This window comes from Sebastes fasciatus, chromosome 13 (genome assembly GCF_043250625.1).
Source record: "Sebastes fasciatus isolate fSebFas1 chromosome 13, fSebFas1.pri, whole genome shotgun sequence".
In the NCBI taxonomy this organism is placed as follows: Eukaryota; Metazoa; Chordata; class Actinopteri; order Perciformes; family Sebastidae; genus Sebastes; species Sebastes fasciatus.
Window position 1 is genome coordinate 7,713,401 of NC_133807.1, and position 26,974 is coordinate 7,740,374.

Genomic DNA, 26,974 nt, shown 5'->3' on the forward strand with positions numbered 1-26,974 from the left:
GGAGTCTTCCTGCTACCAACACCGACCACACCACCAGAGAGAGAGAACAAGGACGGAAGTCTCGCGTGGTGACGGTTTTATACGTTGTCCACGTCACATCCCACGTGATTACTGACTGGGCGTGGTAAAAGATAATTTATCCATATATGGACTCAATAATAATTGAGCTGTATTTAACTATACATATATATATATATATGTGTAATATGCTGCCTTCCACTGTGTAATTGTCTGAAATATATTAATTATTTCTTTTTTTAAATATTTTTGAGTTGTTACAAGTTCTTTTTGACATGGTCATGGAGCATATATACTGTATATTTGTATTTTTGGGGTATTGTTCCTATGCAGAGGGTAGTTTAGTTTATTTATTGACTACACTGAGGGCGTTTTATATTTTAATAATTTATTTATTTATTGTGTTGAGTTGAATGTGCTACTTATTTTGTACTGTAATTACCTTGTGCCTTTTCTACCTTGTTTCTTTTCTTAAAGCTGACTTGGTGTAAACTGCTCAGAATTCCAATGCACTTAGGTGCAAATGGCAAATAAAACTCTTGAATATGAATCTTGAATGATATATATATATATATATATATATATATATATATCATGCAATATATCAGTGATGCAATATACACCTCAAGTGCAACTACCTTTGTTTACATTTTATTTATTACATCTACCCTACCTATTTTACAAGTGCAATTACCTCTGTTTACATTACATCTATTTTTATATTTTATACCTCTAGTGTAACACTTGTTTATATTTATTTATTACATCTACTTTACCTGTTTTATTTGCTTTATAACTGTGTGTGTTTTACCTGTTATATGTTTTATCTGCCTCGTTTAGTCTTGTCAAGTTACTGTTTTAAAGCACTGACCAGAAGTGGCAACTGTGAATCTCATTGTATTTAATACAATGACAATAAAGCTTTCTATCTATCTATCTATCTATCTATCTATCTATCTATCTATCTATCTATCTATCTATCTATCTATCTATCTATCTATATATATATATATATAAACTGGAAAAACAAAGTTCGGAAACCTGTGTTTGGTGGATTATTTCTCTGTTGTTACAATGCTAATGGTCATTGTATTTTACATCGTTGGAAAGCCTGTTTATTTACCTTCGCAATGATGTCCAACTTGTACGGATCATGCATTTGTGGGATGAGCAGCACAGCTGATTATGTGGGTAGCGCCCAAGAAAAATTTGCCAAAATGCTCTAAACAGTGTATTCTCATAAGGCTACCAGGAAGCCTGCAATGACTGCCCTTCACCGTCAGGCCCGTTTGCGCTGGTGTCGACAACACAGACAATGGAACCTGAACATGTGGGGGAATGTCATGTTCAGTGATGAGTCCAGGTTCTGTCTGCGAAAGTCGGACGGCAGGGTCAAAGTATGGAGACGACGCGGAGAACGCTATGCTGATTGTTGCACCGATGGAGTAACAGCTTTTGGTGGGGGCTGTGTCATGGTGTGGGGCGGCATCTTCCTCACTGGCAAAACAAGGCTTGTCATCATTGAAAGCCATCTCAATGCAGGGAGATATCGGGATGAGATTCTGCAGCGAGTGGCGATCCCATATCTCCACAATCTGGCACCTAACTTCATCCTCCAAGAAACAACGCTCACCCCCACAGAGCCAGGGTTATCACAGACTACCTCCACATTGTGGGAGTAGAGAGAATGGAACGGCCTGCCAAGAGTCCACACCTCAACCCAATTCAACACTTGTGGGATCAGCTTGGGTCACTCTAACCCTCTACGTGTTAGAGTGACCAACACAACCTCGTTGGCTGACCTGCAACGAATCCTGGTTGAGGAATGGAACGCCATCCCACAGCAACGTGTGACCAGGTTGGTGACCAGCATGAGGAGGAGGTGCCAGGCTGTTGTGGCTGCGTATGGATCTTCCACCACTACTGAGGCTCCTGACGGTGTATTAAATGATTAAAGTGTAAAATAGCCAATATGTCTTGTCTGTTCCTTGTTACTGATAGAGAGTTAAATCATCCAATCCACCAAACAACTCAAAACAAGAGTCAGTACCAACAGGAGAATACACTGTTTACCATTGACGGAGCATTTTGGCAAATTTTTCTTGGGCGCTACCCACATAATCAGCTGTGCTGCTCATCCCACAAATGCATGATCCTTACAAGTGGGACATCATTGCAAAGGTAAATAAACAGGCTTTCCAACGATGTAAAATACAATGCCAATTAGCATTGTAACAACAGAGAAATAATCCACCAAACACAAGTTTCAAAACTTTGTTTTTCCAGTATATATATATATGATATGAAAGGATGGTATAAAGTGTACTTATCATAAGAATACGACTCATATGCAGATGCAGCAAAAATACAACATAAATTGGACTAATAATGTGAGAAGAAATACAATAAAGTACAGTAAAGTCACTATGTGGCCTTCAACCATCAAGCTTTTGTATTATTTCGTTAGAAAGATGGCAGAACGCTGAACAGTGTGTTAATCATTGATATAACATTTATGGTGTTAAAGCGCAGTATACGTAGAATTGGAGCAAATATGATGAAAGAAAATTATTATTATAAAACGGTCACTATATCCTGACAGTAGAGCATGAGACAGGTAATCTGAAAAAACATCATGTGCCTCTGTGTCCTCTGGTATCCTCCAGTGTCCTCCTAATGGCATCTAAGAGATTTCACAGACCGGAGGAAAACAACCAATCAGAGCCGAGCTGGAGCCTTGCCGTCTCTGAGCAGCTGTCAATCAATCGCAAACTCCGATCAAACGGTCAAACTAGGCAGCGCTGATGAAATATGAATCAATATTCTGTTACTGTAATGCCTATTTCTCGCCTCAAATGTTTTCAGAAACATCTTGTAGTGTACTGTTTAGCTGTAAAATGAAAAAGTTTGTGATCCGACCGGCAGCCATGTTGAGATCAGTTGAGGGAATAAAAGGCACCGCACACCAGCCGGAGCACAGCCAATAGGAACGCTCTCTCTCTCTGAAATGACCTGTGATTGGCCAAAGTTTCTCGTCACGGGCTAGATTTTTTAAAGCCTGAAAACAGAGCCATGAGGAGGTGCAGAAGTCTAGTTATCTCTCAGAACACTTGAATTACAATATACTGAAAGGTTATTATGAAAGTTTTGCCCAATGACGCCAAAACGTTCTGCCTACTGAAGCTTTAATGATGCGTTTGCTAGTGTTAGGCTCAGTATTCAACAAACTATTTGCCTCAAAGATGTCATACAATCAAACCCCTTATGAAAAACACCTGAAATAAATCACAGCCTATTGTGCAGGTCATGAACCCCTCAAACTTTTCAACAGTTTAGTCACAAACATTATATTATTGTTCCACCTTAATCTCAACTAATGTGATATGTCATGAATATGATGTCAGATGTGTGTATCAAAAAGAAAAATATCGCTCCTATAGCTAATATAAATCGATGAGGCAAATTTGGAGTGCATGTTTATTTCAGTGCTTCAGGATGAGACATGTAAACTATAAGTCAAAATGAAAAGAGAGACGTGCAAATCCACCATCCGCCTCTAAACTGGTTCACAAGAAAATGTGGCTGATAATTGGGATCACATTCAACAAATGATTTGACAATCTCTTCCGGAGGACATTTAGGGGGCATAGACTGTCAGTGTATCTAAATATTTAATAGACGAATAATGAGATGGATTGATAGAGATTCGCATAGCCTGATGGGCAATTAATAGGCTGGTAGAGTGGAATTCACAAATAGGCTGAGAGATGCCAAGTCAAAAGCATTTGTGGACATACCTCTTCAGTTGCACTATTTTGTTTATTAGGCTACATAAACAGGGAAGCAACTCTAGATAAATTAAAGGCTAATATAGTTTTCCACTTAAACACTTCCGGAGCTTTCAATTACAACTTTTATCTTCATCGGCGATTCGAATGCGGAAAGCAACTGAAAAAGTTAGTAAGTGGACTTTGAGTTAAAGGAGAACACCATCCATCCATCCATCCATCTTCAACCGCTCATCCGGGGTCGGCTCGCGGGGGCAACAGCTCCAGCAGGGGACCCCAAACTTCCGGGCCACATTAACCAGCTCTGACTGGGGGATCCCGAGGCGTTCCCAGGCCAGTGTGGAGATATAATCTCTCCACCTAGTCCTGGGTCTTCCCCGTGGTCTCCTCCCAGCTGGTCGTGCCTGGAACATCTCCCAAGGGAGGCGTCCAGGGGGCATCCGTACTAGATGCCCAAACCACCTCAACTGGCTCCTTTCGACGCAAAGAAGCAGCAGCTCTACTCCGAGTCCCTCACGGATGAGTGAGCTTCTCACCCTATCTCTAAGGGAGACGCCAGCCACCCTCCTGAGGAAACCCATTTCGGCCGCTTGTACCCGCGATCTAGTTCTTTCGGTCATGACCCAACCCTCATGACCATAGGTGAGAGTAGGAACGAAGACTGACCGGTAGATCGAGAGCTTTGCCTTCCGGCTCAGCTCTCTTTTCGTCACAACGGTGCGGTAAAGCGAATGCAATACCGCCCCCACTGCTCCGATTCTCCGGCCAATCTCACGTTCCATAGTCCCCTCACTCGCGAACAAGACCCTGAGGTACTTGAACTCCTTCACTTGGGGTAAGGACTCATTTCCTACCCAGATTAGGCAATCCATGGAGATAAAGGAGAACACCATACACCTAAATTAAGAATGTTATTTCCATGGCCGAGGAAAGTTCAATAAATATCTGTGAACATGAGCTGCTCTCTCTCAAAGCCAGAAACCAGAGAAGCAAGTCTCAAACTTGTGATGTCATAGGGTATAAAGTGTGGAGCTGCTCCATAGACAATGAATGGGAGACTGATTTTGTTTTCGTTTTTATATCCAAATGAGCTTTATTCTATTGTGTTCTCTGTTGTGAAACAGAACATATATACTCAGAAGATCCCCCTGGGTGCTCTCAGTGTCAATATCTCTCCTCATTCATGGAGCGGCTCCACACTTTATACCCTATGACATCACAAATTTGAGTTTTAGCACTCTAGTTTTTGGATTTAGGAGAGAGTTGTTCATGTTTATTGATATTTTTGGACTGTCTAAGACCATAGGAATAACATGTATGAGTTTTGAAAATGGGCATAGTTCCCCTTTAAGTTTTTTTGGTCATGGATGATCTTTCATGCCCATAACGTAGGCCAAGACTATTTGTATCTAGTTATCAGAAATTAGATATTCATCATTGTTATTTTTAAATACCTTAAATATTCTCTGCCACTTATCCAGATGAGAAGAAGGAAGGGAGTTAGGGTGAGTTGACGTAAAGTGGGACACTGCCTAATGTGGGATACCTAAGCTCCAGTGGGTACTCCTTAAACAAATAAAATTCAATAATACTATTGATATTTAATGTCTTTCTAATATGCCTAAATGCTTCAAAACTATTATAGACATTTAATAATACTATTACATCCACACATAAGCCTAGGTTTTGTAACAGCTTGGGTTTGCACATTTGGCCTTGAGTGTTTCCTACATTAATTAAGGGGATTTAAGTCTTTTAACAGACTTTTCAGCGTTCCACATTTCAGACATGACTGTCCCACATTAGAAAATCAAGATTTGTCTGACAAAAAAACTTAGCATTAGAGTACTGATATGTCTACCATTTCTTGTATGAGTGTGATATCTGCATTTTCTTTTTTTTTATTAGATCACTTCCTGGGGATTTCAGAGTGGTACTGGGTGTGGATGGATTTAATGTAATGGCTTCATATCACAATATATTCAAAAAATCTGGAATGCAAAAAATGTTTTTGTACAAAAGTCTTATGTTTATCTTTTTATTTTGGCCTATGTTTTTATGTTTTTATTCTGTATTGTTTTTTTATCTTAATGTTTGCACTATTTTAACTTATGTAAAGCACTTTGTAACTATGTTTGGAAAGGTGCTATACAATAAAGTTTATTATTATTATTATTATTATTATTATTATTATTATAGTTTCCTCATGCAGGAGCTTGGAGACAGGTCAGTGCGCTCCTCCAGCTCTCCAGCTCCATCACTGCCATTCCTCTTCCAGTCACTAGGGAGAGCCTGTGAACTAGTAAAGCTGCTGTTCTGTTCTCCTCTCATCCTCCTCACTACTCACAGGGTCCCACAGCAGCCCGAGAGGAGCAGAGTCTGCACCGCACCACCATCCGCCACACCGGCCTGCGGGACGCGTCTCTCTCTCCGGATCCGGCTCCTCTCCCGGGATGGAGACAGACGCCTCTGATGAACCGGACCAGCGGAACGGGGTGGTGGGCGTGCTGTACGGAGAGTTCACCGACCCGCTCAACGACCGGGTCCGGTACTCCGTGAGCCTGACGGAGAGCAGCCTGAGCGTCCAGAGGATCTGCTCGTCACCCGGCCGGACTAAGGTGGTGTTTAACCTGACGGACTGTGTGGGCTGCCGGGCGCACCGACGGCCGGACGGAGCGGAGGACCAGGTCGGTGCCTACTTCACCGCCTGGTTCTACCCGCTCAGGAGGCGCTGGATGAGCGCCGGGCTGGCCAGACAGAGGGTGGAGCAGGGCTTTAGGGTCGCGCTGGTCCAGGACCCGCTGGCCAACCTTCAGGAGGCTGAGAGGTGGGCTGCAGCCATCAGGGATGCCTCGGTGCTGCAGGCGCCCAGGAGGGACGGTGAGTAGAGCCTCCTCATCTGGGCAACATCTGGGTCAGGTTGAAGATGGAAAAATCCACATGCAACTTTATATTAGTCACATAATGTAACAAAAGGAGAACGCTATACAGTATTATTTGGGATGTGAAGATGATAAAAACACTATCAAGTGATGAATATGACAAAAAATCTTAATAAATTGAGCCTTTGAGGGACCAATTAAGAAGGCTGACCCAAAAGCCCCACATGAAACCTCCACAATAGTTTGAAGCTTGAAAAATCTACTTTATATTACGAATAATAGAGCAAAAGGAGAAGGCTATACAATGTTATTTTTGATGTGAAGATGATAAAAACACCATCAAGTGATGAATATGTATTAAAAAAATGTAATAAATTGAGCCTTTGAGGGACCAATTAAGGAGGCTGACCTGGCACCAAAAAAGCCCCACATGAAACCTCCACAATAGTTTGAAAAATCAACTTTATATTACAAATAGTAGAGCAAAAGAAGAAGGCTATACAATATTATTTTTTGATGTGAAGATGACAAAAACACCATCAAGTGATGAATATGACAAAAATCTTAATAAATTGAGCCTTTGAGGGACCAATTAAACAGGCTGACCCAAAAGCCCCACATGAAACCTCCACCATAGTACACCTTTCTGCCAAAAACAGGTTCACCAGAGAGGATGCACACTTTGATTCTGCTCTCAGTAACCTGTTCTACCTGCTGTGAAAGGTGATCCACCTGCCAGCAGCAATTACAGCTGCCTCATTCATTCAAACAGCCCATAGAGAGAGAGAGAGAGAGAGAAAGGGATGATTCTGGATGTGGAGGCTGATATAAACACACTCACACTTACACTCACACAAAATCACTTAAGTAGTTAGATTTCCTACTGATCCTCTGTCAGCAGATAGTGTGTAGCCGCTGCTTATAGGCTTCATTATTCCCGCTCAGTAAATTCCCACTGAGAGTTTATTGTTGACGGGTGTAAAAATTAAAAAAATCACATCAAAACAAAAGCCTGTTTTTCATCCTGCTTTTGCAGTCTAATTAGGTCTCGTCATGTCTCTGCTCTGTTTCAAATGTCCTCAGGTTCCTCTGTCTTCCAAACTCATTAAGCCTCTGTGGTATACAAGGAGGCAGTCATTAACATGAATACTATATGAGAAGTGTTTATGCAGCTAATTACCCCTATCACACATTTGGGAGGCTGATGATGAGACAAAGCTGTTTGGGTCCCAAAATGGTTTTCATAATTTATTTGGGAACAAAGTCAGAATCTGCTAAGTCAGGTCATATCCTTCTACTCATATAGACATATTTAACAGTTTAAAATATAATGCAGGCATGCTCTCCTGGGCAGTTCAAAGAGGAAAAGGATATTTGACTTGACAGTGACTAATTTGGAATGTTGGTTGCCTGAAGGTGGAGGTTGGCATATAGCGGGTTGAGGAATAAGCCTCCAGGTGTACACTGCAAACATAGACAGACTGGGCTTCTGTGTGATGAGGAACATCACCTCCCTCTGGTCTGCGGCCAGCAGGAGTTTGGGTTTCAGCCCTGTGTATACGCCAGGCAGGCAGGCAGATGGTAACCTGAGACTGTCCTCTCGCCGGACTCATCAAAGAGCTCCAGGTCGGCAGGGTTTTTTCAAATCACACATACTAATGAACCACACATCTAACAGTTTTTCCAACATGGTCTCTCATCCCAGATTTGCCTCTTTTGAACACAGCGCCTCAGTGATGATGTGATCGTATCATTAATTTATAAGCTTGTTTTAGCATTCCAGATCCGGGGCCAACCAATAATACAGTATTTAACAGAATATGATATGTGATCTAAATGAGTAATGTTGTGGTAATAGAGTTGCTGCTTCAGAGGGTGCGTGAAGGTCAGTGTGATTCGCTAATCCCTCATAGTGTATTTACCCCCAAAGTTAATTGCAAATGCTGGTATTGCAGATGGATAGGTTGGATTAAAAGTGCAACTGCAGCGCAAGATTGGTGTTTAGTCAGAGTGACGCACTTCCATTGAAATATAAAGTGGATAAATTTAAAGCTTCAGTAGGCGGAACGTTTTTGGCATCATTGGGAGATAACTAGACTTCTGCACCTCCTCATGGTTCTGTTTTCAGGCTTTAAAAAATCTAGCCGGGAGACTTTGGCCAATCATAGGTCATTCAGAGAGAGTGTTTCTATTGGCTGTGCTCCGGCTGGTGGGCGGTGCTTGGTATTTCCTCAACTGATCTCAACATGGCTGTACACTACAAGATGTTTCTGAAAACATTACAGTAACAGAATATTGATTCATATTTGATCAGCATTGCCCAGTTTGACCGTTTGATCGGAGTTTGCGAGTGATTGACAGCTGCTCAGAGAAGGCAAGGCTCCTGCTCGGCTCTGATTGGTTGTTTTCCTCCGGTCTGTGAAATCTTGCAGATGCCATTAGGAGCACCGGAGGACACAGAGGCACATGATTTTTTTCAGGTTACCTGTCTCATGCACTACTGTTAGGATATAGTGACCGTTTTATAAAAATAACTTTTTTTAATCATATTTGCTCCAATTCTTACCACTGCAGCTTTAACATGTGACGTTTACAATGAGGTTGTAACTCTACTAGTTTAGTTGGGGGGATGGCACCAGTACTCTCTCAGGGTTTTTACTCTCTCTGCAGGTTCATTGGAATGAATGAGGCGTAAATAATGAAGTGCGTACAGTATGATACAGTTCTGCACACGCTAATGGTCTACTACAGTCCTGCTTCAAGGAGCCACAGTGAGATTGCATGCAAAGAGGATGAGATGATGGTTACTCGCTTTGACTTTTTTCAACTAGTGGCTGCCTTCATTGCTACGGGCTGTATCCTTCTCTGCTTGTCAAACAGCTTGTAGGAGGACAGTTACAGATTTAACATTTATTCATCACAAACTTCTGTGTCTGACCTAGGGGGACCAGATCCCAACAAACCAAATGTGGGAAAAAGAGTATGTTTGTGTGGGACAATGTGGGACACGTTACCAAGGCTGAGAGGTAGTCTACAATTTTTATATAATGTCTATCTAACTTAAATAATAAACATTTCTATTCTGCCCCTTATCTTGTAACATCTCTCATCCATAGATCGGCACATCTCTTTTTGAGCTGCAATTTCTTGTGAGACTCACATGAACTGTTCATGTCATATTCTCCCCGTGTGAAATTGAAAAATAACGGGCAAATTTCTCAAAAAACTCTGAGAATCGACCTCCACTAGCTTATAAATACTTAGAAGTAGTTTCACAGTCTTTGTTGTAGCTGCTTTTCCTTTTCTTTGTGGTAGTTTCCATCATATTCCGCCTAAATGTGCATAGCTTGTGACTTTGTGGTGACTCGCAATTATCCCAGTTGGGCATTGCGTAGCAAAGACGATGAAATGTTAACCTGCACTTGACCCACCTGTGCGCAGTATGACAGCAAACACACCCCCCCGTGATGACAACCTTCCCTGCTTTCTTCACAGCCATTGGATAAAAGCCAGATTTTAAAAAAGCGTCTGTCCTGCAGTGGTTTGACTTTTGAAAACTAGAGCCAGTGAAAATGTGGGATATCGTCTCAACATGTGGAACGTGGGACAAGGGATAAGAATGCTGTGCAGTCCCTCGTAAAGTGGGACACCCGGTCACCCTAGTCTGACCCGAGTGCACCCTTAAAAATTGGAAAAATTCCCATGAGCTGTTCTGGTGCAAATGCTACCATTTGCATCTGTTGGGGTTATGCAAAAGAGAAGGAAGGGATGAAAGAGAAGGAAGGGATGAAAGAGAAGGAAGGGATGAAAGGGCTGCGGTCTGTTTCCCAGCAGCCGCAGGGTCAGGTGTGTGTCTGTCAGTGTGTGATCTCTCCTCCCCATGGGGCTCTTCTGAAGCCGCCGCGGCCTCCTCCTCAGTGAAGGAGCTAAAAATGCGTCACCGGACAACCTCTGACCTCGACCGACATCTCGGTCCCTGCGGAGCCTTCGTCTCCCGCTCCGTGACGCACAGCTGTGATGGCCTGTCAACACCTCCTCCCCTCCCCAACCCACCATGCCTGCCTGGTGATGCCTCAGTGTGTGTTTGCACCCTTTAGACAAACACTCAGCCAACCCTTGAATGCAGCTTGTTTGCAGACATGTCTGGATATAGCGCTGCTCCCGAACAAGACGGCTTTCACTGAAGAGCCCAAATATTTGTTTATGCTCCAAGAGTTTTCCTGAATGGCGTCACAGTTTAACAAATCCCACCTGTGCTGCAGTATGATACACTGAAGGTGCATCTTTATTTAGCACTTTGTAACAGCATGGTGGCAACGAGATGATTCTTCTCTATCAGCTCAGCAGTCATCAGCACCGCTGTCACATCCAGTCTGCCTGTCTCCTGGCTGCCTGCAGTGTGAGTGTTGTTTACCCACTTGTACCTGTGAAATACACACACTGCAGCTGAAAGTTTGCTTGCCAGTGTGACGGGCAGGATCCGCCCGCAGGTATCTCACTTCACATCACAGACAGATTTCGCTTTCACCCTCATACCTGGCATCTATCTTCCTGTCACACACACACACACACACACACAGGCAAAGCCCAGGAGGAACGTCTGGGGAAAAGACAGTTTCAGAGACAGAAATGGGGGGGCAGCACATTAGAAGATAATGGACAAGGAATCATGAGGTAATCAGTGTAATATTGAGCTGCCAAAAAGGCTTTGAATCATTTCAACCAGAGGGTTGTGATCCCTTGTTGTTGGTTGCATATGTCTACTGATTTTAACTAGCTCAACCAAAGAGTGATTTTTTTTCCTTTATGTTATTTTTAAAGGGCTGGAGATGAAAATTATTCAATAATTAACTTGAAAAAAAGAGCAAAGATTAGAGGAAAATATATGATTTGGTGTTGCAGAAACATGTTTTCATGTTATATATAATCTCGTGATCCCTCAGATTTATCATGTGATAAACTGTATGTACTGTTTAACAGTCTATATTCAGTTCATAACCTGCAAGTAAAGTATTATGACAGTAAATCAAACATGTCGGTGAGGTTGAAACCGGGTCATCTCCTGATAAAAGTCCTGTGCAAAATAAATAATCATAAATAATCTCCAGATCGATTTTGATTGCCTTTATGCTTTACACTTTGTGAGATGAAATTAGTATGTAATATTTATGCTCATTTATCAATGGGTATACTTAATATTACAAACACATCTTAGTCACTTCATGAAGGCTGGATTTATTGTAGGGTTGTTTTGTACCTAATAAACAACTGATTGCACATAATCAGTATTTCACAATCATCCATCTGCTGACAGATAAATGGGTCAGAACTTTTCCATGAAATCAAATTTGCTACCTTTGTGCACACTGTTACTACTCAGGTATGTGTGACATACTGCTTGTATAAATGCATTCGAAACTCCCTCATCCTGATTGTTTTTGCTGTTATATTAGGTTACAATACATGAGGGTAACTAATTATTATTTTTTATCATCAGTTATTACACGGCTTTGTTGAATACTCGATTCTGATTAGTTAATCACGGTGTTCGGTCTGTTCTTTATAGCAGACTGTTGCTATATATAACCGACCGTTGCTATGGGCGCAGTTCAGATGTCGGACTCTGGCGGACCCTTTTTGTGTCAAATTATTGATTTCTTAAGTAAGTAGCTGTGTAATAAGCCAGATAGTGTACAGCTAGCGGGTCATTGTTGTGAAATAAACCGCGACAGGGTGGTGCTTGGGGTGCCGCATCGCCCTGTCGGGGTTTATTTCACAACAATGACCGGCTCGCTGCACATGATCCCTTAGGGTACTTAATCTGCTGATTATATTCTCAAATTAATCTCTTGGTCCATAAAATATCAGGAAATAGTGACGGAATTACTGTTGCACCTTCGAAATAGCTTCTGTTGTCCAAAATCTAAAGATATACTGTTTAATGAGCTACCACATAAGACAATCAACTTTTTTTATGCTTGAAAACTGCTGATAATTAATCATCAAAATAGTTGCAGATTATTTTTCTGTCAATTGACTACTAAATTAATGGACTAGTTGTTTCAGCTCTACCTTACAATATCTAAATGCGGACAGTGTCATAAATTGTGATTATGTTTCTTCATTACAATACAAAAACTAAACTTTTGGTTTGTCACTCTTTCAAAAGTAATGACTCATTCATGTAATTTTATGTATATTTGAGTTTTAAACTAAACTAAACTAGGATCTATAAGAATATTCCACCTTCTATAAGTTATTTAATAAGTAGATTCCCTTGCATGATAAGTGATTGTAGAGCAGCCCTTCAAAATAAAGCAGCATGGGTCTGAAGGTGTAGCTTGATAATCACACTGAATTACCATTTTCTTCCCTTCATCATTCATTATTCAGTTTGAAATCGTCAGAGATGTGTGATTCAGTGATTCAGAGACCTGGAGCCATGCAGGCTACTGAAGATGCTGGACAGGACATGAAACATTTTTTTTTCCACCTTCATCATTGGGAGTCACGAGTTCCAGTGTGAAAGTTTCCAGAGGAAGATGCTGATCTGTATTTGTTTAGGGTTCACCTTTATTAAGGGTTTGCTATTCAGCTCAACACACTTGAGTGTAAAACGTGACTCTAAAGCTCTTTCACCGTGAACAGTCAGTTTCTACTATATTCTGGAAGTGTAGAGACCACCTTTTGTGTCTGACAGCCGCATTGTGCTCTGATAAAAACCACAATGGTAACCCTGTGTGGGTGAATGGAGGCAGAGTTTGGCATGTGCCTGTGTGTTTTCACACTCTCTCCTCACTCTTCCTGGCGGTTTCACACCTCTCTCTCTCTCGATGAGATATTTTTGTACCTCCGCCGAGTCCTATCATCATGGGCCAAATGAGGTAGAGGGTGGCTGTGACAGCATCAGTGCAGCACCGGTCACAGTATTGGAAATTGAGGCTCAGACAAGGTAGACAGATGTTAGTGAGTCACAACATCAGCATCACCTGCAGCCAAATGGTTATGGAGGGAATTGAAACTGATATGTTTCTGTCCTCAAAACCCCAAAATGGATATAATTTTTTGTCCTCTCTGATTCATCTGATATGGACTCCGTTAGGTCTGTGTCTGCTTTAGAGGTCAAGGGCAGCGGCCGAAAAATCCACCTAAGCTTCTCTCTGAATTCACTTTTTAAAGCTACAAACCATTTTAGTGGCAGTCAGTGTTACAATTTAGCTGTTAAACCTGATCCTCCCATATAAATATGAATTCATAAAGAATGGGAGCTTTATGAGGTGGAACAAATAACTCCTTACTCCTTAAATATATAATAGCTATTAATGCATTGAGTTAATTTGATCTTCAATACATTTCATTTCAACCATTTAGCAGATGTTATCCAACCACTACTCAAGCACTTGAGCAGCCACCCTCCATATTACATCATCTACATTTTAACCTCACAGACATTTTTTTATTAACGCTATAGGCCTATGGCTCGACATTTTGGGATATACACTTATTTGCTTTCTTGCTGATAGCTAGATGAGAAGATCAATACCACTCTTGTTTGTATGTAGCTACAGCTAGCAGCCAGTTATGTTAGTTTAGCATAAAGAGCAGAAAAAGACGGTTGTATTATTCTCTAGTCTGCTTTATGAGAAATATCATCATAACTCAAACCCAAGAAATACTTTATAGTAACCTCTAATTTTTCTCAGACAGACATCATTATTCTACTTGGCAGTAATCAGAGGGTCGTTTTCTGTCGCCTCTGTGTAGAGGTAGGTGTAGAGTATTTATTACCAAGTTTTTTGATTTCAGGAAGTAATACAACGTATTTGAACAAAAAGTTAAGATTATATTTGTTTACACAAGTTTTTGTTTTTATTTTTTGTATTTTCTGTTCTCAAAAATGTGATATGGATGTAGAGAGCTATCCATCCCACTTTATTTGTGATTTAGTGGAACAGTTATGTAAGAGATGTAGAGCTATCATATGTATTATATATGCTTTGAGTAGGTGTTGGTGTTGTGTGTCTTAGTGGTTGTGTTATGTTTTGAGTTTTATTGTGAGTATGAATGTTACGGATGTGTATTGATGTATTTATATGTTTTTTTATTGAAGTATTGTTAAAAAATATGAAAGAGGACCCCAGGAAGGGTAGCTTTTTGCAATACAGTAGCTAATGGGGATCTAAATAAACTAAACCAAACTAAATTAAACCAAACTTAACTCCTAGCCTAGCTCTGTCCAAAGTTAACAAAATCTTTTTGCTTTAAGGCTGCAGTAGTCAGTATATTTTGGCATCATTGGGCAAAAATATCCATAATAACCTTTCAGCATATTGTAATTCAAGTGTTCTGAGAGTAAACTAGACTTCTGCACCTCATCATGGCTCTGTTTTCAGGCTTTAGAAAATCTAGCCCGTGACAAGAGACTTTAGCCAATCACAGGTCATTTAAGACATTTGTTTTATCCATGCAAAAACGTGTAAAAACAACAATTTGCTGTTTTATGGGGGTTATGTACTGGGCTACTTCCTGTGGCCTGGACCAGTAACTTCCTGGAGTCTTCACTGTTGGCCTGTCAGCTGCTCACTTTAGCTACATATTTGTATGTATATACCAACTCTCTACAAAACAGCAAATATTTCCCAAAATGTGGAACTATTCCTTTAACAGACACATAGCGAAGTGACTTCCGCCCTCCCCTTTTTCTCTCTTAATATCTTTACATCTTTTGACATGAGCAACAGGAGGATTTCCTCACGGGATTGATAAAATGTCACAGAATTGCTATTAATAATCGGTATGAGAAGCACCCGTAAGCCCTCTCTCCTTGAAGAAAGCAGCACGTCGCATTAACATTAAGCATCGTCTAACTGAATGCTGTCACAGCCTCTGACTTCACTGTTTCATGCTCTTCTTTTCCCCCTCAGGGACGAGCCTGTCCTTATACATTCTTGTAAATACACTGATGATCACGCATAATAAGACCTCCTCTTGTCTTCTTGATTTATCTCCATCCTCGCCTTCGCTCACATCCCCCTCTCTCTCTCTTTGTCCTGTGTCTCAGGTGTAGTGTACACGGAGGTGCATCGACCTTGCAGAGTCATGATCCTGGTGAACCCTCACAGCGGCCGCGGCCAGGCCCTCCAGCTCTTTACTGGCCACGTGCAGGGCATGCTCACTGAGGCCGCCGTTCCCTATACACTCATCATCACAGGTCAGTCGCGTTCACACACACACACATGCAGAGCTTTATTGTCCGTGCACGTAGCTGGCACTCTTTTCTCAAGGTTACACTGACATGAAATAGGGATTAATCCTTCAACCCCAGCATGGGACAATTACGCTAAGAGCTCACGCACATAACCACAGTGTAAACAAACTTATTTTCGGCAGCACATTCCACTCTCTGATGATGCATTATTTGTGTACAGTTACAAATTCACAAGCCACATCTGCAGGCACTGGGGCACTGATACACATTCAATTCCCGTTCCAGTCACCCCAGCTGCTCCACATTCAGAATGAGTTGCTGGTGGCTTTTTCTGACCTTAAAGCAGTGCCATGTGTTGCTATACTGTCATCAGATACTCTGAACTTCAAGTGACCTCTCTCTGAATACCAAGGAGCTTCTGGGAAACAGGGAAAGGCTTTAATGCCAAAAGAAAAAGAAAAAAATCATACACAGTGCATCATTTAGCCTTTCACTCTCATCCACCCTCCACTCCAACACCAACCCTGTTTGGCAGGAGTTGACAGGTACAAATTATCAGTCTCTCCCAGCGTCAGCTTGGCGGTGCGTCAGCTGAATACCTGATACAGCTCAAAAGTGCGATCGAATATGACAAGAGGAAAAGGAGGAAGAAACTGCGTTTGTTTATTTGAGAACGAGCGCTGATGCGCGTGCAGCCTCTTTGTGCCGACTCCTGGGACTTAAAGGAAGGTCAGCAGCTGGATGGTGATGAAAAAAGACAGAGTAATTACTGACGTTGACCCAGGCCGGGCAGAACAGGAAGGAGGGAGGGAGAATATGGGTCGCTGAGGGCCTTCAGTGGTCGGACACGGTGGCCCTCAGAAGTGACTATATGAGTGGATTAACTGGCACAACCCCTTTTACCCAGCACGCAACTCCTTGATGAATGTATCACGCAGCCTTTGCCTGAGGAAGGACACGTACCAGTGGAGGCGCCTCTTGTGTCAGCATGTACCTTTTACATACTGTATGAAGCATCCCAAGCTTTATCTTTACCCTGGTTAACCTCAGAGGAAGGCGGCAGAGTGCGACACGGAGAGGGAAATGATGCATTTAAAGTGAAACAACTGGAATGGAGGACCTATTGTGCTTATTTTCAGGGGCATACTTGTATTTTGAGTATCTCTTTTCACCCCCCCTGTCTGAAACGCTCTGCTCTGATTGGTCAGCTGTCCCACTCTGTTTTGATTGGTCAACCAAACCAAACTCTTCAAATTCTGGTCCAGCTCCACTCTAACTACCTTTATAGAAAGCTACAGGAATGAGTCCTTAAACCTGTTATTGAGTTAGCAGTTTAGCACTTCCGGTTCCCTCGTCTGGAAGTCAATGGGTTTTTAGATGTTTAGGTGTTAGATTTCTGAAATAAGGTCTGTGGTTAACACAAGCTTTAGAGATTTTAACATTTAGTTTTACGACATAAAACACATCAATAAATTCCCCACTCGTGAAATTTGAAGCCTTTATATGTCTTTAAAAAGACGGTTGCTTACAAGAGGATAAATGAGACTACTAAACGTCATCACGCTGACTTGTCCGCCTTTACAGCCTCGTTGTGTATACTTGCACTCATGTGACCGTGGTGTAGTTGGTTTATAGCCTAACGTTAACTTTTTACTTCTAGCAATTGCATTTACACTTAAAAAATCATAAAGTGGTGTTCATTCATGAAGATTATCTTGCTGAACAAAACCTGTAAGTATCATAAATGTTTGGTAGCCAAAGAGCTTATTTTCTGCAATAATCCAAAAGCCAATGGAAAAATCCCACACAAAAATACATCATCCCTGTTGCACTCTATTACACGGCTTTGTTGAATACTCGATTCTGATTGGTTCAATTACGGCATTCTACTGTCTGCTATTTCTTTATAGCAGACCGTTGATATGTATAACAGACCGTTGCTATGGATGCAGTTCTGATGTCGGACTCTGGAGGACCGTTTTTGTGTCAAATTATTGATTTCTTAAGTAAGTAGCTGTGTAATAAGCAGGATAATATAGTTATGAAATAAACCTCTTCACAAGAATGACCGGCTGGCTGTACATGATCCCTTACTTTTTTGAGGGCGTGCCAAACTAGCCACCAGGCAAACGTGTCACTTGGTGACATCACCACGCTACGGAAGAAAAGGCGAGACTTCAAGCGAGGCGTTTTAGGCGGTTCAGGAGCAGTGTTTCTGTGGGGGAGAGTAACTCCCTTTTGGCGTGGACTTGTAACTTTGCAGACCTTTTACATGCACAACAAACTATATAACACACTAAAGGAAAAGGGGAAAAGCACAATAGGTCTTCTTTAACAAAGTGTAATTATTATTATCAACCCATAATAAGTGCAGTTCAAAGTAGAATCAACAGTGGACGTGGCAACTGGCTTGCATGATAACCACGAGCCGTCCCCTGTCATCAGGTTTATGTGTTGATGTGTGTATTTGGCTGGTGACCCCTTGAATAAGGAAGTGGCTGGGAGGTAAAGCATCAACCCGAGGCCCCGGCAGGTTCTGAGTGCTGAGTCAGCTGTGCACAGTGCAGTTACTCTCTAACTGCCTGTCAACACAGCACTGCATCACCGCCTCCTGCCTCCAGCCTCCAGCCTCCCCAGCACACAGCAAACAAACAGCAGCTATATGGGGAGCACCGTGGGGAGAGAGAGAGAGACCCAGGAGAGTGTGTGTGGGGGGGACAGGTAGAGGTTGAGCAAAGTGTACGGGAAGGAGAGGGCAGTTTGTTTTTATTTCTGTTCTGTCCTCGATCAATACTGGAGCTGGAGCAGAAAAATATTTCCTTCCGTGATGGCAGCGCATCAATACTTGCTAACTTCTTTGCTGTCTGCCTTCCTCTCTCTCTACACACACACACACACACACACCACTACTCAGGGGAGTCTCGGCTGGTAGGACTGTAGACTCTAATGCTGGCGGGATGAGCCCACAGAGAGCCCCTGCAGAGGGACCCACTCAAGGACGCTGCCAATAAAACTAGGCTGAACAAATAGCTCAGTCCTCCGCCGGCGCATTAACCAACACTCACATGCACACACACACACACACAGATGCAGATATTTGTCAGTCACAGATGTTTGTAGGATGGCTAAGCTGCCTTGGAGCTGTTGAGTGGCCGCTTGACGGGCTAATGTGATATGTTTGGCCTGATAAGGGGAAATTGAATCTCTTTTCCGCCTAATCTCCCTGATCCTTTTCCCCCAGAGGCTGGCGATGAAGGCAGCACATCTCTTTCTCTTCCCTTGCCCTTGTTTTTGTTTTGTCAGTTTGTCCTACAAATTCTCTGTTTTTGTCTCTTTTCTTTTTCTCTCTCTTTACCACTCGTGTTTCCTTCAGAGCATCAGAACCATGCACGGGAGCTGGTGAGGAAGGCGGACCTGTCGAAGTGGGACGCCCTGGTTATCATGTCTGGAGATGGGCTGCTGTCTGAGGTGCTCTGACTTTTAACCCAGCCTATTGTAATGCAATAATCAATCATATTAATCAAGATTTAGTATGCCTGGATAAAAGCAAATATAAAATATAGTAAAATACAATAAACATATTTTTTATGTATTTCCTTAATAATTGTCATTTAAAGGAACAGTGTGTAATATTTCGGGGGATCTTTTAGCAGAAATGGAATATAATATTCATAACTATGTTTTATTTATTATTATCTTAGAATGAGCCCTTCATATCTACATAGGGAGCGTGTCCTCTTCACGGAGTCCGCTATGTTTCTACAGTAGCCCAGAACGGACAAACCAAACACTGGCTCTAGAGAGAGCCTTTTGCATTTTTATGTTACCTGAAGGCCACCGTAATTCTCTGACATGCTTGTGAAACTGCGGTAAAGTGAGCCGCGGTGTGTAAAACCGTGGTACCGCCAGCTGCCATCTGAAGTCGAAAGTAGTGTTGTTAAGGTAAGGATGGCCTCTGAGCGAGGCAAACGGCGTTACCACGATTTTGCACTCAGAGGCTCACGTTACCACAGTCTTGGAAAGGGTGGAGTGAGCGGAGGGGTACTCAGTTAGTTGCAATCTGCAACTACACCACCACTAGATATCGCCAAATCCTACACACTGTCCCTTTAACATATGTTTCTATTATTTGATTAATTTATTGTTTTATTGATACAGTCAATACATACATTAAAAGGAAATACATATAATGATTATATAGTTTTTCACTTTATTTCCTTGTTTGATTTGTTTTTATTTGAGCATTTCACCGATGGAAATAATATAAACTCTCTCATCCCTGTTTCTATTTTTAACATTTTTCAGAATAGGAAAAATAAAAAAAATAATTTGTATTAAATCTTATATGGCAAAAAAAGCCCAGTGCCTGTGATTCTGGCACCTACAATCTCTGCAGTCATTGATTATTAGTCTTATTTTTGTTCTGTAGATGCTTCACTGTTTTTTCAGTTGTACAAAATTATGATGATGGACAATATTTAAAGATATATATGTAGGCCATTGTGTGGGTGCTTTCCTGCTCAGTGTTCTACTAACCTGGTATTTGACACAGAACAGCTGTAGCTAACACATTCTATCTAAACTTTTATTCATACACAGACACCACTTTCTATTTAAGACCGTGATCTGATTCTGTTTCTGTATTTGTTCTTGTTCACTCAGGTGATAAACGGTCTAATGGAGCGAGAGGACTGGCAGGAGGCCATCCAGACCCCTCTGGGTATTCTACCAGGTGGCTCAGGCAACGCCCTGGCTGCCTCTGTCCACCACTACTCACAGTGAGTCCGTCCATTAATGAGTCATTTAAATGCATGGACCAACAGTACAGAAAAAGGAACCTTCCTCAGCCTAACAAAAAAAAAAAGAACGATTTATCTCCTTTCGGTGTAATTATGCCAAAGGCTGACTGGGCACCATCATTCCTCAGGAGGAAGGAGAGAGACAGCGGAGCAGACTGGAACTGCTTCGCTGTGCACCAGAGGTCATTTCAGGCTGCTGATAACTCTCAGAGGAATGATGTAATGGGTTTAGAAACTTCAACATTATGAGTGATTATGGGCCAGAATGCAGCTGTGGAACCAGTCAAGGTAGCACACGTGTCCGGGGTGTCATCTCCATCTGCTGGTTGGCCGTGGGCACAGCATCAAAGAAAAAATATATTTGTCACCTTGTGCTCTCCTACTAGCTGCAGATGTGGACAGGATTGCCATGATTGTTTCTAACGCTTGATGTGCATAACCATCTCTTAGGTCGCCTCCAGCGTGGAACGAAGAGCTGCTACTGAGCTGTGGCTTCATGCTGTGTAAAGGTCTGGTTGGCTCCATGGACCTGGTGTCGATCCACCTGGCCTCTCGGCAGCGCCTCTTCTCCTTCCTCTCCCTCGCTTGGGGCTTCGTGGCCGACGTCGACATCGAGAGCGAGAAGTACCGCCACGTTGGAGCAATCCGCTTCCTGATGGGCACCCTGGTGCGTCTGGCCTCCCTCAGAGTCTACCAGGGGAGGTTGGCGTATCTGCCCGTTACGGAGGCGCCAAAACTTCCCAAAGGGAGCATCAAGGCTAACCCCCCTCCCTCCACGCCTCAGCACCCCTCGCTGTGCTCCTCCCTGCCCTGTCGGCTTATCCCAAATGCCTCCCCGAAACAGAACTCTCGCCACAATCACAACCGCAACACCATCACCAACTCCTCCAACAACGCTATCACCACAAAGAGACCAGAGACCCAGAAGAGCGATGGCAAGATCGGAGCGCCAGAGGACTCCCTGCTTCCTGGCTTGGACCAGCCAGTCCCAGAGAGCTGGACGGTAGTCAAGGAGGAGGACTTTGTCCTGGTGCTGGCTATTTACCAGTCCCATCTAGCTGAGGATCTGTGGACAGTCCCCGGCGCGATGGCAGACGACGGGGTGATTCATCTGTTCTACGTGACGGCGGGAATCTCCCGTCCGGCCCTCCTGCGCCTTTTCCTCGCCATGGAGAAGGGCGGCCACCTGGCGTGCGGCTGCCCCCACCTGGTGTATGAGAAGGTGAAGGCCCTGCGGCTGGAGCCTGTCTCCCCAGAGGGCATGATCACGGTGGATGGGGAGATGGTGGAGTACGGGCCTGTTCAGGCTCAAATCCACCCGGGGCTGGCCAGACTCATTTGTGGATGAAACTTGGATTATCTTAATCTTTTTTTCTGGCTGTAGAGCTTTCTAGTTTGGCCTTTTATACTCAGTGTCGACTTCTTTCTGTATGCTGTGTTTTCAGAAGTGCCAAAGACGTTTTATCAGCCTCTGGAAATTCCTCTATTTTTCTACAGAAACAACTTGTCCTATTTTTATGGACCCCTCCCGTCCCCGTCCCCTCTTTCTCCTAATGTATGATTCAGGGTCAAAGCCATGGATGGTTGTTCTTGCTGCTGGCTGGTCCCAGCTTAGAGAAATGGATCAAGATCGTGTGTGTGTGTGCATAACCTAGAGAGATCTTTATGTATGTTTGTGTGCACTCATGTGTGTGTGTATGAGGAGCTTTGGCACACAGCGGCGCGGTGGCTGAGGAGTGCATTGTGCACTCTGCTGTCAGACCTCATAAGCATGACGCACGTGAAGAGAAGCACATTATCCCATTCCTGGGAGGCTGGTGGAGAAACCGCGCCCCCTTGTCCTACTGTGCTACCCCCCCAGGCCGACAATCTCCCGCCCTGGGCGACCGCTCTGACAGCACCACTCGGCCTGGTAAAGAGGAGCTTTCTTACTGAGGAGATATTAAATCCCCCCGGGGATTTTGATGTTGAAAAATCTTTAATCTTTGCATAGCTTATATAAACTCGAACAATATCCAGTGAATTCGACACGACGCGTGAAGCAGAGACAGAAACCTGGCCAGCTGAGGTTACACCTCCACTTCCTGTCCTGTCCGTTCTCTCACCCTGCTTCATCTGCAACCATCATCAAACTGTAGGAACCGCCTCCACTCACACACTTTCTTTTCCCCATCCCCCCCCCCCCCTCCACCTCCTATGCACATATACACATATTCCCTTGCATCTCTGCAGCACTTAGTGAGGGGGAGGGGTTTGGTCTGCTACTGTGCATATGATCCCCTCTCCTCTTGCCTCATCTTAAGATTGTACCCTCCCGCCTCCCTCCTTTGGTTAATGAGCCATCAGCACCTAATGTGTCCTTAATATGAAGCTTTACATCTGCAAGAGCGTGCAAAATCGAGTTTTTTGAATCAACACGAAAGCTTTTGAGTGAGTTTCAGCGCTTATTAGACTGGTTGAAGCTCACTAAAGAAGTGAAGAGAGAGCGGGGTTTCACCACCGGGTCAGTCGGCGATGCATATTGAGAGGCTGCATGCGATCAATGTGAGCTGGACGGAGTCAAGTGCTCTGCTCTGCTCTCGCTGTGTGGCCTTTTCGCTGGTTCCCAGCGCTGCGGCGGTGAGCATTAGTGCACCGGAGCAGAGGAGAGTGCAAATGTTAACATCATCATCAGTGCCCCCACCACCCCTTTACACACACTCACACACACACTCTCACACACACACACACCAGTTTATTTCAGGTCACGATGACCGCACCAGAACTTTCTACACCCACAGGTATGCAGCAGCTGAATATCATCACTTTTAGAGAGTGAGCTGTCTTTCCTGACCTTAACAACAAATCATGTTCTTCAGATATATAAAAAAAAAACATCAGAATGTCAACACGGGTAAAAGAGACATTACTGTATGAATGCAGCTGCTTCTGCTAACAACAAAATCACCTCTCATGCTAAAAGTGAAAAGTAAAATGATGACAGGCTAATGGGGTTCAAAGAAATTGCTGATTATAAGCTTTTCCAGGTTTTGATGAGTACATCGCTGTCATCCTGAGAGCAATACAGTCAATGTAATGAGCTGATAGCGCACATTACTTTCCTGCTGCTTTTCTTCTGGAGCTTGTGAAAGAAGGAAAGTGTTTGGCTTCCGCTGGAAGAAGCGTAAATGTGGAAATTTCTTCACATAATGCAAACAGAAGGACGGTCTCTTAAGGGACTGTATGAAAATTATTGGGGTGTGGAGGGGGGGCTGAACCATATGTTTCACTGTCTGCCCAGTACAATAGTTTATTTGGACGCTCTCTTTCACTAAGAAAAATGACAGAACTTCCTTTAAAGGCAAAATGTATACAACACACACCAAAATATCGTCCAAATCTCAACTTTTTTCAAATATGGGGGCCCATTCACGATTTTGATTTACAAAATGCAACTAAAAGATTAAAACATGACTGAAATATATTTTAATATATTGAAAAAATACAGGTTCTCTCATACAGCTACAGTATGGACTAAGCAGACATCCACTTTAATTATCACTACCGCAACTACTACTACTACTACTGCAGAGATAGAGCAGAAAAGTCTGCACACCAGATCATCTCCTGATAAGTGTTTCGGCCTGATATCTGCTGGCAGGTACAAGCTGGCGTTAGCTACCCAGCTGGTAAAGACACTAAAAATAAAGTAAAATCTTCACACTGATCACTCAACTCCTTTAAAAATACACTTTTTGTGCACATTTACAAAACTATTAAATTCAATTTTCACAATTTATACATTTTACACGTCGTGCAAAACCAAAAATTCAAATTAATCGAATTAATTTAACCTGTTAAGCCCTAGCCCTCAAGAAAAACACCTAAAATAACATACCCAAAATGAATCAGGAATAGCTCCTCAACCATAAGGCTTATATGCATATATCTGATCTCTTTTGAAAGGTAAGAAGCTAAGGGATATGAATCCATTGTAACTCTAATACCATTCCCGAGAAAATAGAGATACAATAACAGAAAATAGTAGATTTTTATCCTCGCCAACTATACAATCTTAATTTGAAAGGCAATAACACATTATAACAAAGATCCTATCAATAATGATTGAGTCTAGGTGTGTTTTAGGTACATTAGAAAGCTTGGAATTTCTAGTTTCCAGCGATACCAAGTATGTTGTTGTAGACTGATGAGAAAATGATCCTGGACAACATACAGTTGGTTTACGGGTTCTGAAAGCTGAAGACCTAATTTTTTCAAAACAATATAACATGCATATCTTCTATAAATAGATCATCTTCTTTCGTGACTTTTTTATAACTACGCCATAATTAATATATATCGCCGAGCCCTTCAACACATCACTAATAACTATATATAAATACTACATACCAACCCTGTTAGCTAGTAGTTTTATTATGTTGAGGAAAATAAAGCCCCGATAAAAAAATATCATTTTTTTCCTCCACATACGGCAAAATGCACCATTATGACTTTTAATGTAACTATTTGACAATCATTTTTGTACACTCCCTTAATGAACCATAACATACTTGAAGTTGACCTCTTCCATCCTCCATCTTCACTGCAGTGCCGATTTTTTGCCTATAACTTGATTTTTACATTCTGAGACATTTGCATATACTGTGTGATAGTCATAACTCATGTACAACATACTCTACTACCTTCTACCATTACTGTATCCTCCTCAGCGAAGTCACCCAGGTGCTTTGAATGCATTATCATGTTCTGCAGGCTGCACTCGTGAGCTCAGCAGCTGCCCACATGTGCACGGTTCATTACTAAATGTATAAAGTGCATCTCATAAGGGTAGAGATAAGCTATGCAAATGCCTCGTCATGGCTGCAGATATCTGGAGTGAGGGGGCCCTCTGCTGGACCGCTCATATACACTCATTGAAATATATCCTCATGTCATATAGGATGCAATCTCTTCACCTCTTTTCTGCTTCTTATATGAACGGATTAGTGTTACAGCATTAAGCTCAGCTGCAGGAGACATTTCATTCATGCAAATCTTCAATAATGGAAGTCAACATCCAGCTTATTGTAATTCATCATCAGAGAAATGTACTTGATATTAGCATAGAAACACAGCTGCAAATACTAATCAATGTCTTGGTGTAGGGCGTCGTTACACTATACTGTTAACTTATGGTACGATACTGTTAAATTGTTTATTCCACTGGCTGCTTTAATACTCGTCTTTGTCAATACTGTCATGGCATTTTATAAATGAGTTAAGAAAGTTGTGTCACCGAACTGAAATGAGACCCGATGATGTGTTTATGATCCTCTCGGAATCTGAATATATTATGCTTTCTGTACCGTGTACACTATGTTCAGCTCGAAATCTCTTGAGTTGCTGTTGTATCCACACTCATCAAAAGCCTGAAAATGATTTACAGATAGGTGATGAATGTTTCATTAATTTTTTTTGTTGTTTAATGTGGTGATATATAAACTGGCTTTTAGTGCGGTAGATCAGGGGATCCACGAGATATAGTTGAATGTGTTATTCTGTCCATATTAGTTTAGAAAAACAAATGTAAATTGTGTGCCAAGTACTGTATTTTGCAGCTTTTCACTTTGAAGTAAGTGCAAATAGGGAATAATGTTTCCCCAGAGAGTGCCTTAGCCATTACCCAAGACAGCAGATATAGGAGGTGCACAGAAAAAAAAAGAAAACAGAGAAACAAATTCTTTACCACATGAAATTCTCACATTTTAGCATTGTGACGGACAGTATATACACTGATTCTCTATTATAGGCAGTATTTTGTATGATCTGTGAAGCTTTCTGGAAGAGGGGTTGCCTGGGTTTTAACATCCACATAAGGTTGTTATGACATTCATTGAACTGGCTGTAATTCTTTGTTTATAGACCTCTTTTTTTAAAGACCAATAAACATATTCATATAGAAAAATGGTTTATTTTTTTTGTGCTGATTATTATTAATATGTCAAACTGTCCCCGTGTTAGTGTGGGTTTTCTTTGAGTTCTCCGGCTTCCTCCCACAGTCCAAAGACATGCAGGTTAATTGTTGACTCTAAATTGTCCGTAGGTGTGAATGTGAGTGTGAATGGTTGTCTGTCTCTATGTGTCAGCCCTGTGATAGTATGACGACCTGTCCAGGGTGTACCCCGCCTTTGCCCAATGTCAGCTGGGATCGGCTCCCTCCCCATGCGACCCTGAATAGGATAAGTGGTTACAGATGATGGATGTCAAACTCTCTCTGTCCCTCCTCTCCAGACACATTTC

General features: G+C 42.4%; 1 protein-coding gene across 1 annotated transcript; it reads left to right on the plus strand.

Annotated features, from left to right (window-relative positions):
- Positions 1-6,131: 6,131 nt before the first annotated feature.
- On the plus strand, positions 6,132-26,574 carry sphk1 (sphingosine kinase 1). The gene is made up of 5 exons (XM_074655223.1): positions 6,132-6,686; positions 15,750-15,899; positions 19,270-19,364; positions 20,559-20,674; positions 21,146-26,574. The coding sequence occupies exons 1-5, from the start codon at positions 6,260-6,262 to the stop codon at positions 22,041-22,043; spliced, it is 1,686 nt and encodes a 561-aa protein (XP_074511324.1). The 5' UTR covers positions 6,132-6,259; the 3' UTR covers positions 22,044-26,574.
- Positions 26,575-26,974: the final 400 nt, after the last annotated feature.

Coding starts and splice junctions, on each gene's coding strand:
- sphk1 (XM_074655223.1), top strand. CDS start 6,260: ATGGAGACAGACGCCTCTGATGAACCGGACCAGCGGAACGGGGTGGTG. Junction 6,687..15,749: donor GCAGGCGCCCAGGAGGGACG/GTGAGTAGAGCC, acceptor CCTGTGTCTCAG/GTGTAGTGTACACGGAGGTG. Junction 19,365..20,558: donor GAGATGGGCTGCTGTCTGAG/GTGCTCTGACTT, acceptor TTGTTCACTCAG/GTGATAAACGGTCTAATGGA.